At 32.4% G+C, this 19,230-nt stretch overlaps 2 protein-coding genes across 2 annotated transcripts; both read left to right on the forward strand.

Annotated features, from left to right (window-relative positions):
• The first annotated feature begins 783 nt into the window (after window positions 1-783).
• On the forward strand, window positions 784-3,530 carry LOC131844608 (solute carrier family 35 member G1). The gene is made up of 2 exons (XM_059193546.1): window positions 784-966; window positions 1,046-3,530. Exon 2 carries the CDS (start codon window positions 1,062-1,064, stop codon window positions 2,100-2,102), a length of 1,041 nt encoding a protein of 346 aa, XP_059049529.1. The 5' UTR covers window positions 784-966; window positions 1,046-1,061; the 3' UTR covers window positions 2,103-3,530.
• A 984-nt stretch (window positions 3,531-4,514) lies between these two features.
• LOC131844615 (mediator of RNA polymerase II transcription subunit 21) lies at window positions 4,515-7,306 on the forward strand. Its single transcript, XM_059193559.1, has 3 exons — window positions 4,515-4,679; window positions 4,759-5,037; window positions 5,478-7,306. Exons 1-3 carry the CDS (start codon window positions 4,638-4,640, stop codon window positions 5,601-5,603), a joined length of 447 nt encoding a protein of 148 aa, XP_059049542.1. The 5' UTR covers window positions 4,515-4,637; the 3' UTR covers window positions 5,604-7,306.
• Window positions 7,307-19,230: the final 11,924 nt, after the last annotated feature.

Below are 19,230 nucleotides of genomic sequence, written 5' to 3' on the forward strand. Positions count from 1 at the left end.
AATGCTCTTTGAAGGATGACACCAAACACTGAATGGAGGGATAGTAGATCTTCGTCTGAAACTTAAAAGTCAACTATACATTTCAATGTTATTAAACTACCAATGGATGTGTTCTAATATTGTATTTTATGAAAGTTTGTGTATTTATGTAAGAAATTTTCGCGCTCAAATTTCATAATAAAAAAAATGTACAGATATCCTTAATAATTAAGTCGAGCGTTATTGAAATACTAAACAATATATATATACAATATTTAGGCCACATGCATCGTGATATTAGGATAATAAAAAAATATTTACGTTCTTTAGTGTCTGCTGCAGTTATGCGATTCTCAATTGTACTCAATATGTTCTCAATAACATTGCACAAAGTGTACTTAACTTTATTCATTATACATCTTCTTCATAAGGTTACGTTAAACTAAATAAAGTAAAAAACTTGAACACTGCGCGCCTGAAGTTTAATTTAAAAAGATGCGAAGTAATGTACCAGTAGATTAGTAACTTTGTATTAAATACATAATAGAATAGTCTACCTAAACTAACAAGGACTAAATATGGAATAGAAACGTTTTTTTCTGTTTAACATACAATAATGAAAATACTTAATAACATATTCTATGCAATTTTAAAAGTGAAACTTTTTTTTAATGGGAGACAAAGCACAGACTACAATATCGTAGAGAATTAATTTTATGACGTCAATGTTACTTATTATTCTCTGTGCAGGAGTATAAGTCAAAGAAAAGTCAGTAAGACAGTTCGACTGAGTGTCTGTCATAAGTCATGCACCTAATTTCATCTTTGTTTTAAGTTGTAATTTTAACATTGTCTAAAATAATAAAAAATGAAATTGTATGTTATAATTTTGTTATAATGCATTGTATGCATCAAAATTAAGTGAATTAATCGCATATTAAGCATGACCAGACTATAATAAATTATACAGATCAAACTACTTTCTCGGTAGGTATATGGGGTTATTTGTCGGGTTTTTGTGCGAAGTATTAACTAATTTTTAGCTGCATTTCTTTATTTATTACAGTCGACATAACAAAGCGATGCCGGAACACCTAGAATTACAGCACCTTGTTGACCTATCTGCTGGTAGCGGAGATGAAACCCTACCGAATCTACTCGAAAATAAAAGACCGCTAATAAAAAGATGTCCATATTTGGGCCTTATACTTGCAACACTCTCATCGCTATTCTTCTCATTGTGCTCAGTAATTGTTAAGAGTCTTGTAAATATTCATCCGATGCAGCTTGCAATGTTCAGGTTCATAGGAGTGTTACTACCAACAATACCCATAGTCATTTACACTGAACAGCCTGTGTTCCCTGCAGGCAAACGTTTACTGCTCGCCTTACGATCAATTGTCGGCACGGTTGGGTTAATGTTAAGTTTCTATGCATTCCGGAACATGCCTTTAGCTGATGCATCTGTCATAGTTTTCTCTGTACCAGTATTTGTAGCCTTATTTGCCCGTGTATTTTTAAAGGAACCTTGTGGTATTTGGAATACGATATCTATTATATTGACTCTAATTGGTGTTATTCTGATAACTCATCCACCATTTCTCTTTGGAAATGAGCCTGTTTCTGATCAAAACGAAAATTACAATAGCTTAAGAGGCGCAGTTGCAGCTTTCATTTCAACAATATTTGGGGCTAATGCTTATGTTCTACTAAGAGTTCTGAAAGGTCTGCATTTCTCTGTAATTATGACAAATTTTGGTGCTATTGCTATATTACAAACATTGTTTTACTCATTTATTTTTGGGGTATTGTGTATGCCGAATTGTGGTACAGAAAGATTTCTTGTTGTATGCCTTGCTCTCTTTAGCTATTTAGGACAGATATTATTGACAATGTCTTTACAAATGGAGCAGGCGGGACCTGTAGCAATTGCTCGTTCAGCAGACATAGTATTCGCATTCTTATGGCAAGTAATGTTCTTCAATGAGATTCCAAGCAAATATTCAGTGTGTGGAGCCATTTTAGTGTTAAGTTCAGTAATGTTAGTGGGCCTGCGTAAATGGGCTCTAGCTTTACCAACTGATTCTCAGTTAAGGAGTAAACTAGGAGTACTGGCACGATAATTAGTATAGTATCATACATAACATTTATTAATTCTCACTTCAACTTATCACAGTGTACCTTATTTTGTAGTGCAATATTGTATTTCATAGTTATTTATTAAACACTTTAATTTAGTTTATAATTTAGTGTTATAAAAAAAATTAAAGTGTTTAAATAAAAAGTATTACTTATGAGTGTAACTTATTTACTCATACAGCTTAATATATTAATAAGAATGACACAATAATTAATAATAATATTATTAAGTAAACCCTTCACACTATAAGACTGTTAAGTAAGTCCACCTCTAACTTGTGTTGTGCCCTTTGCCTCACTATTCACATTGTGTTCCTATTCATTTCTAGTCAGTTTTGTATTATTGTAATTTAAAAAAAAATCTTATTACATTTCTAAGATGTATAAACTTAAATATCTGATTGTTTTAATTTTTAGGGCCCTGTTTTTATAACATTACTCTTGAATTCACATTGGAGTATGGTAAATTTTTAATTAATTAGAATGAAATCATAGTAGGAAATGATTATGTAGCTTATAGATTTATACAAACCAAATAATCAAACTAGAAATAGTGTAAATTATTTATTAGAAACTTATGTTTTTATTCAATTTCTCTTGATATATAAATTAATAGTGTAATATTGTATACAGCAACAACTGTAGTCAGGGTTCCATTCTATATCAACCACATGTTTTAATAGTCTAGAAAAAAGAGAATTAAAAATTCACTTTTTTCACCTAGAATGAGACTGACCAACAAAATCTCACTTGTCTTTGGTATTCTTTATGTTATATAAAGCTAGTATTGTTAAGTTTGTAATTTTTTTCAATTAATTTATTAACGTGTAATACCTGTTTACAATTATATCATTGAAATATATTATAAAGCGTCTACATATGGCCCTAAAATCGTTAACGATATTGGAGTTGTGGAGACCGCCCTAGATCACTATATATGTAAGGAATTCTTCAAGCAGAATATTGGTAACAATGGTGACTATTTTCCTACACACAAAGTGATCCATTTTTTTATTATTATTATTATAATAAGGCATATAATTACTCCGATTTTGGAGATAAGAATATGTAGACGCTTCTAAAGCCTGTCCCAAAACACTATGCATGTTATGTTGGAAAATTCAGTTGTTTGTTGCTTCTATTGCGCTCCACCTATTCACCTATTTACATAGCTATGTTTTAAAGCTGTTTAAATTTTAGTTGAGATTTTTTACTGCATTTGTACCAATAACAATACCTTGTTTAAGGTATTTTATGAATTTGAATCAATGATAATATCTTTGATTTTGTAAGTTATTAATAAATACTAAAGTTATCTAGTCATATAAAAATTAATAGGCGTTTAATTTTTATACACATTCAATCTGTTCATAAACATTATTTATTTAATTTTAAAATTATCACAATGAAAAATAAAAAGCATTTATTTTAGTTTGAAAACTATTGGTAATTTATACTTATTTAAATCTGTGGTATCAAATCTATTTTTTTTACAAAAAAAATTTGAATCATGAATTGTGATATTTTTACTTCCTAGTCATTAATCCGTAGGTATGTATAATGCTTATGAATAAAGAAAGTTTATAGTATCTAAAAAACTTTTTTTATTATTATCATTTTTATGACCAATAAATGAGTAAAGATCGTAAAGAATCGGAAGCCACGTAGAATAGGTACTCATGAAACTGAATCGCTTTCACCAAAAAATAAAGTTGAAATCTAAAAATAAATTTCTTATTTAACTACGATAGTTTCCACTTGGGTTCACTACGTTACATACGAAAATCGTTGCGAACGAAGTTAGATAATTAGCCCACGGGTAGAAGTCGACCTGATAGGGTAGTCAGAAAAACGCCGTCCGCCAACAACACCTGTGTGCAAAACAGAAGTGCCTTCTTTTGTTTGTCGTATTTAGAATATTATTTTTGAAATATTGACTGAATTGTTGTGTTTTGTACCATGATATCCTACTTATTTATTGATACTCCACTATAACTAATATGTTGTTTAACAAAAATGATGTCAAGAACTCGCTTATTGTACAAGCGTGTAATGCATCTCACACTGCACATGGGGGACATTACCCCTAGGGTAGTACATTGCAAGCATTATTTAAGCAATGACCGGTATTCTTTAAACCTGAAACTAAATAAAATTTAAAACTATCACCTAAATCACTTGAAACAATTCATTAAATCAATTGTATTATTTGTTCCTAACATGTTTGAAAGTTTTAATTGTAAATATTAAAAATATCAGCAAATCAAAACATGGCCGTATGTATGTAACGTTTTTGCATTGGAATGTACAGACGCACTAAAAAAATTGCGTAATGACATAAGAATATCATCTCCGCTGTCAATCCATCAATATTAAAGAGTAAGCATAGTGTACTTTAAACTTTGACAGCACAGAACGAGATGGTTGAAATGAAAACATCTACACAGAAAACTGAGTTATCTAGTGTTTAATACATTCACTTTATTTAATATCAATAAATTTATCTTCAATTAAAAAATATGGCTGATCGTCTAACTCAATTACAAGATACCATAAATCAGGTAACAGTTTATTTAAATTTTGTACTACAAAATCAATTTGGTTTACAGCAGGCAGGTACTGAATGTTTTTGGTTTTCAGCAAGCTGAGCATTTCTGCAATAGCATTGGCATACTGCAACAGTTCTCGACGCCTAGTAAATTTCCTGGTTTCGACCGTAGTGGATCACAAACGCCTCAACAACAACAAAATCAAGAGGACTATGCAATGCTATTCGCCACACTTATATCACGATGTGCAAAGGATATTGACACTTTGATTGAGTCTCTGCCGAATGATGAGAGTTCAGCAGATCTGCAGGTGCAAAGTTTGAAGCGATTAGAAGCCGAAAATAAAGAGGCCGCTGAGCAACTCGAAGAGGTACTTCTTTTTAATATTATTAATCCCCATGTGAATAGAGAAGTGTAATATTATGACAAGTTTCACTTGTCTGTGTATCTGTGTGTCTGTCTGTCTGTGGCATTGTAGCTCCTAAACAAATGGGCCAATTATGATATGAAAGTTGACACAATTAGGATGGTTCTTAGCTAACATTTATTAGCTTTTTATTTATTCCGGGATTGCTTAATTATTTTAATTTAATAATATTAATTAAGTGTACTGTTTATATTGTACATTAAAGTTATGTTTTTTTCTCTGAGTATATTTGCAATCAGTCGAAAGACTATAAATGTATATTTTCTAAATGCTGTCATTTAGAGTGACTTCCTATCGCAGACTTCTACCCATCTGCATCCTCGAGCTATTGCTGGTCTTCTAGCTCCAGGTCATTAATGTTATGTGAATAAATATATTTTCAGGTGGTCCGTCAAGGTGAAATTCTGCTAGAAAAAATCCAGGGTGCTTTGAGCGACATTGCACAATGCCAGCTCGATATGCAGAATCCAGCACTCATTTTGGATAAAGATCACAAACCACAGTTATAGAAGTCAAAGAGTGGTGGTTTTCATCGTAGGTGATAAATTTGGACTGTTTATCATTTTGTACCAATATGTATTTATCTAAATTACATGCAGTACATGAGAACTTGTCAGAAAATTGTCTTTCCATAATTTTCATCTGTTTTTATTTTATTTACTGCAACAATTGGCTATGGTTACAAACTATGATACTATAAAAAAAAACAAGCAGACTAATTTGTCTCTTTGCACATGCAAAGAGAGTATACATATACCAGCTATATATTATACAGAATTTTATAAACAGCAATAATAGACAGTTGTTCAGATAAGATATAAAAGGTAATTTAATTTTTTAGTTTTTAAATAATTGTAGTTATGTTGTCTTATACATTAAGTTGTCTTTGATTGTCCCAAGAAAAGGAGATTTTTTTTGTCAATTAATAACATGAAATAGTAAAATAAATAATAATAAAAATAAGACTATACAAAATTAATACCCATATGTTATTAGTAGACAAATGGCAGTAGGCCTTACGCTTAAGTAAGAAATATATAAGTTCATTAGATTTTCATAATTGTTAAGAACTGATATAAAGGAAATGGTAAGGTCAGTCTGGCCATATATATGGTAGTAACAACTGTATTGATATAATTATATGATTCTCAAATAGCACATTCTAGGCAATAATCTGAGAAAAAAATAAGTAGGTCCAGGAATGCGAACCATATGACAAAATTCATACAGAAAATTCGATTTTTGGCCTTCAGTTTGAGGAGATTTTCATTCTCATTCAAGTGTCGTAAATCCATTTTGACCTATGGAAATTGGTCACAATACTATGTTTTATGAAGTTAGAGTAACCAAATTCAGTTAATATAAAAGTTTTTTTTTATTTTTTGTTTGAGGCTAAATATTTTAAGGTTGGCAACAGTGACTGTCTCTGGACCACTCCTTAAAGGTTTGGTTTAAAGTCTATGATGATTATAATTGAGAATCTCGAAAATAATGTTTATAAACATCTTTAATAGTAGGTAATAGAACAGATAAATATAAACATTACTGAATTATATTTTAATAGAATTATTATGTACTTAGAAACATATTGTAGTTATTAAGTTTAAATAATTCCAAACATACTCGTATTTATCTGTAAATTTGTCATACCTACTAGGCCCTTTCTCTATCTAAAAACCTTCATGTTGTAGTTTCATAGACAGATTACCAACAACAAAATTGTTGAATATATTGTCGGCCTCGGAGATGGGTTTAGCACATCGCTTTACCTCCGATGGTCGGGGGTTCAATTCCTTAAATTTTGCATTGTTGGTTCAATTCCACTATGCAAATACTTGTATTCATAGGTATGATTGTTTGTATTAGTGATTGTCTGGGTGTTTTCTATGTGTTTACAAAATAAAAATGTATTTGTCTAGTACCCATAACACAAGCTCTGCTTATCGTTAGACTAGACGTCTCTGTGTGAATTTGGATTATAATTATAATATAGTGTCTTCGTCATGTGCTCATGGACCCTTGAATCAGAGGGCTCCCTTGGTCCGGAGCCTGTGGTATTTCACCCGCTCTGCTCCCCTATCGTTACGTCGCTGTGTACTATACCCTCAATTGAAATATTATGTACCACGAGATATTGTCCATATAAACTGTCATCATGACCAAATTAAGTTATGTAAATAATAGTAAACAATAAACATTTTTATAACATGTATATTTTATTTTTATTTCTGTTAAACAGTACATTACATTTTAATTTCACCTAATATTTTTAACAACGAGGCAGATATAGATTATTTACCAATTGCTTTCAAAACTGAGAGTGTCTTGCCTTAGTGGTTGACCTTCAAATGCACCTAAGAGGTCGTGAGTTGAAGTCTGGCCAAAACAAAAAAAAATATGTCAATTTATGTTTCTGATTGACCGGTTTCTCCGGTTAAAAAACACCGAATACAAATCGAAGAATAATAACCCGAGGTTTTTTTTTAGTGGACGATAATGAAATGATGCACCCGCCTGTGCTAACGGCTTACGCACCAGTGGAGGATGATAAGACGAACATGAAGTCAGGTCAGTTAGCCCATCGTGGCAAATTCACCAGGAATTTATTACGACGGTTTTCAGGGGCAACCGCATGGAGGTCAACCTAACACAGTAAATTGCTAGCAATACGATCATTAGTCACATTACTAATCTCCTTCCCCCAATAACCAGAGGTTTTTTTTTGTATATGATAATGAAATGGTGCACCCGCCTGCGCTAACGGATTACGCTGGCGGGGCACCAGTGGAGGATGATAGGATGAGCATGAAGTCAGATCAGTTAGCCCAACGTGACAAATTCACCAGGAATTTATCACGATAGTTTCCAGGGCGAACAGCGTGGAGGTCAACCTGACATGGTACATTTCTAATAATGAGGTCATGAATCCACATTACTACCAATCACCTTCCCCCAATGACCCGAGGTTTATTGCAGGTGAACTGCCGGCCTTTTAAGAAGAGGTGGACCGGAGCAGGGACTAAAAAGGGATAGGATGGGCCAAAACTTCGACTCATCTCTATTTTGAGGAGTATTTCCGGGTTTCAGCGGGTCGATTCGTGCCGCACAAGAATGCTTCGTTGTACAGCGTGTTCTACCACTTAAAAAGTTAGATATACTATTTAAATACGTAGATAATATGTTAACAGATTGGTGTAAACAGTTAATTTCCAGTTCTTCTCCACATAAATGCATTAGATGAAAAATTTGAAGCGGTTTGGTATTGCTAGTAATATCTATGAAGGCGTACTGCATGTAGTGACCTTTTTTTATCTTGTAAAATTTTCAAAGACCGTGCCCCGCTTATTGTGTGATGAGAAGGTGTGTAGAATTCTTACCCACAAAAAAATACACGGTGAGCGCCATTGACGAAGTACCAAGGTTTTCGTTCCAGTGAGCCTGGAAACTATATACGTTAATTTTTAAATATTATTCAGTATAATTCAGTCCCCGACAACATACGTCGCCTTAAAAAGCGTACGTTACTGGAATCCGATGACTAAAGAGGCAATCACACTACCCGCAACTGCGTAACTTTACGACACCTGTACAGACTTCGACTAACTGCAGGATGGATATAGAAAAAAAAACTTAAATACGTCACGATGACAAAACTGCCTAGCTTCAAACTCATCCTAAGTCATTCTCATATCTTCTACAATAGCTCAGTTATGGCTAATTAATTAAATTGACGGCCTCGGTGGTCCAGCGGTTTAGCTGCTTTACTTCCGATGGTTGTTGGTTTCGAATGGCACGGTATAAAAATTTCTAAACAATCATACTCATGAATACAAATGTTTTTAACGTGCGAGGAATCGAACCCGCGACTATTGGAAACCGGTGTGCGTAACCGCTAAATCACCGAACCCTCCAAATGAAATGAAAAACGTTTATGAAATGAGTGCAATGAATCTCACCTTTTTGATGATGTCAAACGTGTCATAAGTAGTAGGTACACAGCAAACAATGATGAAATATTTACTTCGTTTACTTTTCTAAACTTCATTATTACCACATGAATATTTTTGTATATATGTTGTATAGGTACCAGTAATGTCGTCTATCATTTTTCTAATAAAATGCAGACCTGGTTAACAAGCATTAGATGCTTGATAACCATGCTGTCATCGAAATTAGACAACTCTGCAAATTGTTACGCGTGCTTAATAAGGCTTAATTACAATGGCGACCGTTTTTGATGCGTCATCAAGTAATGTTTTTCTTCTTAAATCATCAAATAATTTAGGCATCTGTCTGTAAATTGATATCGTTTTGTGTTTGTTTTTTGTTACATCATTCATCATTTAGAAAAATAACCTCATCATATAGAATATATAATAGATATATGTATATTTATGATATATTTTTTTACAAATCTTTGTGACTCCCTGAAAGGGCATGGCAATATGACACAACATACCTACCTATATTATATATATTCATACACAACAGGTTCTTTTTTTATGATAGCGAGGCACTAGTGAAGGACGAAAGGTCGAGAGTGAAATATTTTTTTAAGGTCGTGGTCATCAGTAGGAATTAATAATTATGGGTTCCTGGAGCGACCACGTATAACTCGGTCTAACTAGGTTATACTTGATTAACAACTAATTTTGTGCCAAAGCCAGTGGTGAATTCATTGGCTTCAGTATTTTAAACTTGAAATTATTATTTTAGAAATATTCCCACACACACGTTATAACGATATGGTTCGTCTACTTTTTTTTACATATTCTTAAAATTTTTCAATCTATGGTAGGAACCAGAAATTATAAGTCGTAGAGGAAACTATAAATTTACCAAATTTAAAAATTTCCTCCTGCCTGCTACACTTCCTACAGGTAGTTCTTGTTTGCCTTTACGGGCTATATCCGACGATGGTACTAGTTAATCCGTAATCGCAGATCGAAAAGCCTTTACATTCACGCGGCCCCAAACACACCCAGCAGCCTCTCGCCGCCAGCCAGTTGATAACCGACCTTTGCCGCGATCGCGCAGACTTACTCTATGCTCTACTTGGAGCGCATCATAAACTCCGTGTCGCATTCTAATTTTGAAAATTTTCAAATACCGATCTATTTTTTTATTGCCTGTCTTATTCGAAATTTGAATTAATAAACTTAGGTACTGTGAAAGTGAAAGAATTATGAAGGACTTGAACGGTGACTGTTTATTTTTTAATAGTGTTTTTATTTTTTAATTCAATCTTAATCTAAGGAATTAGAAATTGGATGTGAAACCTAAAGCTCTGTCGGAACAGGCCTATTCTCCATCGTTGCTTCCGTAACAGGTAAGTCCCATATTAATTTAAACCTCTTTAAATGCGAGTGAAATTTATATATAATATTTTAGTTATATTCATTAATATCTACATCATAATGGACTCACAACGTATAACACAGCACAATACATGTAAGTACTACTGATTTACAACATAAGGCTTGTAAAAAATATAATATTGAATTCCCGTGATTAGAACTGGTAACCCATAGATCTTTACGAGTTCCATTCTAACCAATAGGTTGATCTAGTATTGATAATAGATAATAATTAATAAATATTAGTATTCTGTGGTTAAACATTTCAATAAAACGAGTGGTTTACTCGATTGATAAGGAATGTTGCTTCATAATCAAGATTAGTTATCTGTGGCGACATTAATGTATAGAATAATTATCGATTCTGCAGTAATTTTGATCATTCAGTCATTTGATTTCTAACCGATTACCTACATATTATTATGCTGACCAAATTCCTACAATTTGGAAATTTTATTACGCTACAGAAATAAGTATCTTTCAAAATCAATTATAAACTTTACAAATTCAGTAGGTGTAGAAATAAATATAGTGTTTATTTCATTAAAATTGTAGATGCTTTACAAAAATCACCTTAAAAGTTATATGTAATAAGGTTCAATCATTCATAGTTTAGCCGCGGTCTTGTAGGTGGAGCTCTGGTTTAGTTAAAAAAAAGTAATATGCACAATAACAAACTCTTATTGATTTAAATTTATAACGATTGCAAACACAATCATAAAATCTGTAGCCTGAAAACAATACCGCAAGTAGCATAGTCTTATTCGTAGGTATAGACCAATCTATCTTGAAACAGAAAGAAAAAAATATTGTATTGCTTAAACACCTCTACTATACTAAATGTTTTATATTATATAGAAAACATTTAGTAACTGACGAATTAAGCAGCTTGCATTAACAATTGGGCATGTAATTCTTAAAACAGAATATTTTAAAGAAAGTGTTATATGTATATGAATGTGGGTTGTTATAGGAGCAGAGTAAGGCCAAAAAGAGCTGCGTGGATTTATGAAAGAAAGGGAGTGATAACAAGATTACTGCGAACAGGGATGAATGGAAGAGAAAACCATACTGACAAGAAACTCATCCAGTCAATCTGATACCATAGACTATAAAAACATCTTATGTAATAAAAAAAAATACTGTTACTTCTTCGTTTCTGCGTCGGTTAAACTGGCCGGACATAACTCGTGTTAAATTACGTATATATTCGGAATAGTAAATATATACAGGTGCTTCGTGAAAGTGTGACCTCACCGGCTCCGGAAACCGGCTCATATCTAAATAATATACTAACATTGTCACCTATGCTTCTAACAGAGACCTCCTCATAGGAATGTAGTAAACAGACGAATAATAAACTAGCTGTGCCCGCAGTTTCACACGCGTGAAATTTATAGCCTATGTTAGCTGACCCCGCAAAAGTTTTGCCATATAAATAAAAATAATTATTAAAAAATAGGGGTAGATGGTGAAAGGGAGAAAATTTAGGGTTGTGTGTATTTTTAATGCTATATGAAAATATAAAAAAATAATATTGTCCAAAAAATAAATAATAATTACGTGTGGACAACCCTTGTCACTTAGGGGTATGAAAAATACATAGTAACCGATTCTCAAACCCTTTGAATATGAATATAAAGTTTCAGAGGAGTAGGGTTAACATTGTGTCACAGGAATTTTATATACATTTAAGATGTCATTCTAGTGTATGAGCTATCTAGCACTTATCATCTAAAACAATACTCAATAATATTTTAAGGAAGGTGTTACATATGAAGGAGTTATAAGGGTCGAGGAAGACCGAAAAACAGATGGATGGACTGCGTGAACGATGGCATAGTAAAAAAGTGAGTAAACATTGAGATGACTCCGAACAAGGATGAATGGAAGAGAAAATATATTACGTCGACCCTAAATAAATGGAATAAGGAAGAAACAGATGATGACATACTTTCTCATATACATTCACGAATCCATATTCTACTTTACTTAAATTTTACTTAAATATCTACGTCAATACGACTAACAAATGTAATTTACAGTACATGTTACAAGAGAGCACTGATACCTATAGCACAGATGTAATACCTAATTTAGGTTATCAGGGTCCTCATATTGTATTACGTAAGTTACTGCCACTTGATTACCTAGAACTAACAACTGTTATAAATGGCTCCTTTTCAAATATAGTAATTTCATCGTATATACAAATAAAACATTATTACTATTATTGTAAAGTTTCATCAAAATCCGTTCAGTAGTTTGTGCATCAAAGAGAACAAACCTCCATCCATTCATTTATCCGTCCATACTCGCAAACTTCGTGTTTATAATATTAGTAAGTTTAGCTCATTACCCTCGACTTCGTCTGCTTATTTTGGGATAAGAGATTTATTACAATTTATATTCAACATACAGACAGATAACAAATAGGCAGATAGAGTTTCGCATTAACAATATTACTAATAATAAAAATACCTGAGGACACTCCTTCATCTAGTCACAAGCTAAGCAGAGCTTGTGTTATGAGTACTAGAGTACTAGACAATTGAAATAAATCTTACATAATATACCTACATAGAAAGCACCCAGACCGATACAATCATACTGATCAATACAAAAGTTTATACCGTGTCAGGACTCAAACCCGCGACCATTAAAAGTAAAGCGGTGTGCTAAACCAAGGCAGTCATCATATATTACTATAACTTATATACTTTCAAGACTGTAATACCTACTATATGCGGTTGTCGGACGGTCAGAGGAATTGTCAACTGTCGACTTCGTGGTCAATGTCACACTTGTCACGCCTATATTTTGAATTTAACGTGGTAGGGGACAAAACTAATGTCGTGTCTTCTATCAATTTAATTTGTTATCGGTTGTTCCATCACCGGAGAATCAGGGATATAAAATGAAGTCGAACTCAGAGTAGTAGAAGCAACCTTCCAGAAGTAAACTCTAAAAAGTCGTTTCCATGGTTTCGTGATTATATAATTGCGTAGGTTTTCATATAACCAAGACTTTACTTATTTAAATTATTACATTTTACTATTAAACAAGACTATAGACTATTATATATATGACTCAACACAAAGACTTTTTCATAGAGAAAGCGTAACCCAAAGACAATAGACATTATGTATTTATCTGCTTTAAGGGCTCTGAATACACAATATTGGGATATCTCAGTCTTTCCTTATTAAGTCGCCAATCAACTTGCTTTGTAAGATGTATTTCGGTTATAGGGCGGACTTTTTAAGTAATTTCCTCTTCCTTTCTTCCTCAATTGCCTCTTATTAAGTATTTTTTTACTTTGTGAATGAGGACATTCACACAGCAGGGAAAATACTTAATAAGAGGCATGACATCTTAGTCCTCTGTAATGACAACCCATGAGTGGTATCACAGGAGTCACATGATAACGTGATATCCGTTTATAGGCGACGGTCATCACTGTTATTTTGTTTGTGACATTTGACAATGCGTCTATCTAACCTATAAGTGATAACAGTTCTGAAGGCATAATCTTTACATAGTATAAAATGAAGTCCCTTGCGCTTTCTGTACGCTTAAGTGTTTAAAACTACGCAACAGATTTTGATGCAGTTTTTAGCAATGGATAAAGTTATTCAAGAAGAAGGTATATATGTATTATTTACACGTACACCCTTTTTTTCGGACTGCCTTTACAGCTTTACTGGAACTATAAGAGGCGAGTGCAAATGGCACTTCAAACCCGCAGAAGGATTTATGGAGCGGCTGAAAGCCAACATCCGCCAAACGAGGGAAACGACTTTAGTCTGAGGGCACCGCTAGAGGTACGAACCTCGGCTCAGGCCGTCGTAATTTGGAGTTTTGTTTGAATTTGCCGGGGGACGATCGGAAGGGATATCTACACCTGTCCGAACTTTATATATAACTAGCTACCCGCTGAAAAGTTTTAAAATATCTAATAATATCTAGCAACATTTAAAAAACGTCCATAATGTCATCAGTTCATAACACACAGTGCTATTACCACTCGCAATGTGTTTGTCGATATGTAAATTTAATACTTACGTATATACTTAACATCTTAAACTTGTTTTGATCCGGATCAATATGGAGGTTTTACGTGTTTTGTACACTTTAGTCAATTTATAGTTGCATCACATTATCATTATATGTGGCATCTTAATAGATACCTACAATTTAAATATATGTAATTATTTTTTTGCCTAAATCATAACGATGAATTGGATAAAAAATGGCCTCTATAGTAAACAAGATGTTTTTCTAGAAGGGTAACCCTTGAGAGACCTATATTAAGCTTTCTTGTGCGTTCCCGACCCTTAGGTCGGGAACGCACACGTGACACCCCTCAGGCGTCCATAGGCTGCGGTAATCATTTACCATCAGATGGGCCGCATACTTGTTTGCCACCATCGTAGTATAAAAAACAAATGCTGGCCCCCCTGGAAAATGTCGCTTATGTATATATTATATATATATATGTGAACAGTATCACGGTCTGTACAAATTATATTGTGACTCACACAGCACCGCGCCTACTTTGCCATTTCTGAGGACAATGTTTTTATCCTTCCGTCCTATGTAATTTTCACAAATACAAAAAATACCCGGTACAAAGGGTCAGGCCCTTTGTACCGGGAGACAGCTTACAAAGCAAACTACTCGCATTGATGATTTGAACAAGATATTATGTTATATAGTAGGTAAATTAAAAAACGGTTTCCTCTAATATATCCACTTGGATTTTTCTTGTGTTCGCCTTCAAGCGGCCTCCACAATATGATAATACTATGATCACGAACCTCGAAATTCAAGTTATTTGATGTTAATTTATATGAAAAATTTTTACTGATTGCCTCGAAAAGCAACTGGTAATGTGACGAATCTTTAAATAGAGCCTGTTTAAAAACAAATGCCTATGCCAGCTTAATAAATATAAATATTCGTATATAGATGAAATATGTAATATAAAACAACCTACTGAATTATTTAGATGAATCTAAACTGATTATTGTAAAGATGAAACGTTAAATTTATAATAATTAATATTAAAATACCTAGTATATAACACGAGTATTATGATATTTTTATATCTGATAATACATTATAAGTAATCATTAAAAAAAATTATTTCAATTTTAAAAACTTTACAGCTCTGCGACACAAAATCATTACTCCCTAATTCTCACTAAACTCAAAATCATTTTATATACTTAGGACCTATCAGTCTCTTATGGATCTCTATTTTTTTTATCAATATCCCTATCCAGTTCAACTACTTATATATTTTACTATCTCAGCAGCCAGTAAAACATATAAGAGTATCTTACATTAACATTGATAGATATTACATATATTAACATATATTGTTTTTTTTTTCAAACATTTATATCCCCCATCCGCATAGTTTGGTTTTATCAAATAGATTTCTACCTATAACGTAGTTATTATCATAAGATGGGTATAAACCTATCCACAGTTTCTCTGCTAATTCAAACTGTTTTTATAAATACTATAAATAATACACCTAGCCTATATAGGATTTATTACACAGATCTGGATAATTATATGTTCTGTTAATAAATTCTTAAAATATCACTTCCATTTTGCCGCCAAAAATAAAAAAGTACATTTCATACATTACCTTATCGCATCCAATACAACCGGCTAATGATAGGGTAACACAGTTGAAAAGAAATATAATTTAAATCCGATGCCTTCGAAAGAATATAAAATAAAAGTGTGAATGGTTGTTAATGCGGTCTATATTTTAAAAGACCATACTGACCAGCCATTTTGATTTTAAGCGCCATCTTGCGGTTCACCTTGACATTTAACGCATCCGAGACGACCGGACGGCCGCCTGTGAATCCTCTTTTAAATTAACGCATATCTCTGTACAGCTTTTTTTATTTTTTAAATTGATGTAGGTACAAAATCTTTTTAATGGATAGCGTAAATATTTTACTATATAGATAGACTCTTACAACGACTATACCATTAGGGCGGTATAACCATTATAAAAAATACTCAAAATTATTGCTACTCTTTAATTGTAAGGCACTGTCGTTTATTTCTTTTTAAAATAGTCATCACTATTTTAGACTCCAATGAATAAAGAGCTTCTTGAATCTTGTTTGTGGTTAATAAATTATTGCGTTATTGTTAATTAATTATGAATTATTATTTTGTTCTTATTTGTAATTAATAGTACATTAATCATCAATTAAATAATGATTTGTTTATGGTTTAATTAATGAATTCGCTTTACATAAATGCTTAATGAACTAACTATTTGTGGATATGCACTTAATGTAACTTCAAATGATACTATGTAACGTGTACATACAATATTGTCAATAGAACAATACTATCGGCGAAGACAGCATGAAGTTTCGTCATAATCATTGTTTGAGAATAGTTTGTTTTGTGCAAACAACGTCAAAGTTCAAGGTAGCAACAATAGTTGCATTGCATTGCATCACAAATAGAGCAATAAAAAGAAATAACCGATGTATATACATAGCCATACTTTGTACTACACTTTCATAATGGCGACCGCACACGATACGATAAATCGGTATATCTATGATCGAACTAAACCTACAATTTCAACAGCGACTACAAACCATTTTTGCTTGTTATTTAAACTCAATAATTTAGTTGAAGAGTTACAATTATCAATTAAATAGATATTTTTGTTATCGTTATTTCTAGTTAATATCTAACAATAACAAAAATATCTATTTAATTGATAATTGTAACTCTTCAACTTCAGTTTGGTATAAATAACTTTTAATTAGTATAAATGCGAAAATCTGTCTGTCTATTGACTTTTCTAAACAGCAGAACGGAAACATTTGACTTTGACTTTGACTAAACAGCAGAACGGAAACATAATCTTATGTTTATGGTGAAAATAGCTTATTCAGACGAAAATGTGGGTAACAATTAGTTCGTCATATTATTTGAGTTTAAATTAAAATTTACTTGGATCCATATGTGTATACACGTCAACATCTGTCTTTCATTGCGATTGATAATATCGTGTGATGTTAGAATATAAGCCTTCCGTGATACAAACAATTTTGCTGCCAACGAAGCTCCGCCAAGTGTTAGTCGGAGCCTTCAAACTTTGATACTCCAGTCGAGAACAGCGTTCTAATAATCGAATTTTAATTCGATACCTAAGCTATAAATTAAATCGATTAACCTTTCAAAAAATGAATTCAAATGTGTTTTGAAGAAACATCTTCCTTAAAGTTTATTTAGACCTTTGATAGGTAAGTTCATATATATTTTTATATGTCGGTATATATAGATTGTATAATGTGATCACTTCACCATCTGACATCGCAGGAGTAATATAAGTGTAGGAAACTGCAAAATAATATAACCACATATTTATATAACCTCACTAAACGATTATTTAAATGACGTCATGGCAATAGTTCATACATGGGATTTTCATCACCTATACAAAATAATATCTAGCTTTGTTTAAAAAAAAGTAATTAAGTTGACTATTCTTACCAGTTCTTCTCAACTAAATCTCTATACTGAAGTGGACAATAGGGAATATATATATAATACAAAAAAACTTGACGTTCATTAGCAGTTAACATTATTTTTTATTTTGATATCTTAGTTCTTCAGAAAGTCAACATATGAGGAGTCACATGAAGTGCTGTACATGCATACACTGTCATACATCCACTGCACTAACACAAAGTATCCCACATTACTATACACACACCCTTAACACTGCTTACAACCCTTAGTCATACTTCTACCACTTATCAGTTAAAACAATACACAAATTTACTCAATTAGATTTACTGATCCATAATCTACTTAATAATGAAGATACATTCACCACATATATAATTAAATATCTGCGTCTAATTATTGTAATATATGTATAGTACATGTGACAAGAGAGCACTGATACCTATAGCACATGTGTAATACCTAGTTTGGGATATCAGGGTCTTCATTTTGTATTACACAACTTTCTGCCATTTGATTACCTAGCTAATGAACTTTAACTATTATGTACTCTTCTTTTTAATTTTGTAATCTTGTGGTTGTACAAATGATTATTATGTATATATATTATTTCTCAGCTATAGCTGGTTTTGTAGAGACAAGGACGGGTTTTTTACCAAGTCACTTGTTCTCATATTTTTATTTAATTAGTAGGAATGTTTGGAATTGGACTATTTAAATTTTTTCTGACTATAGAGCATGTATCTAATACTGTAGATTTCTGGAGTTCAATGAAGAATGTTTTATTAAGGTGCATTTTTATTTTTATTTTTTGTTTCTCTCGACTTTCGCCGGTAATCTTGGTATGTACGGGCCTAAGCCAAGTACATAACAATGTTCTATTTTAGGTGAAAATACTATTATTATTATTTATTTATTATTATTATTATTATACACGCTTATACACACAAATATTGTCGCCTGGATGTTCAATGTATTGATTGCAAAAAAAACCGTTAGACTAACCAGCGTAATTCTATGAAATCTATATTAAAATCAATTTGTAAAGCATCAACTTTTGTTGAATCTTTATTGCCTAAGCGTTGCAACTAGATTTAGTACGTTTGCCGAGCGAATAAGTAAATTGCTTGAGCAATATCGATCCTAAATACGTTTTAGAGTTCTAGTAAAATATTTGTACAGTGATGTGGAAATAGAGTGTATTTGCCGTCTGATAGTCATATGAATTAATTAAAGTGAGTTGGAAGTATAT

This window comes from Achroia grisella, unplaced genomic scaffold (genome assembly GCF_030625045.1).
Source record: "Achroia grisella isolate CSIRO2021 unplaced genomic scaffold, CSIRO_AGI_Agris_v1 utg109, whole genome shotgun sequence".
Classification (NCBI taxonomy): Eukaryota; Metazoa; Arthropoda; class Insecta; order Lepidoptera; family Pyralidae; genus Achroia; species Achroia grisella.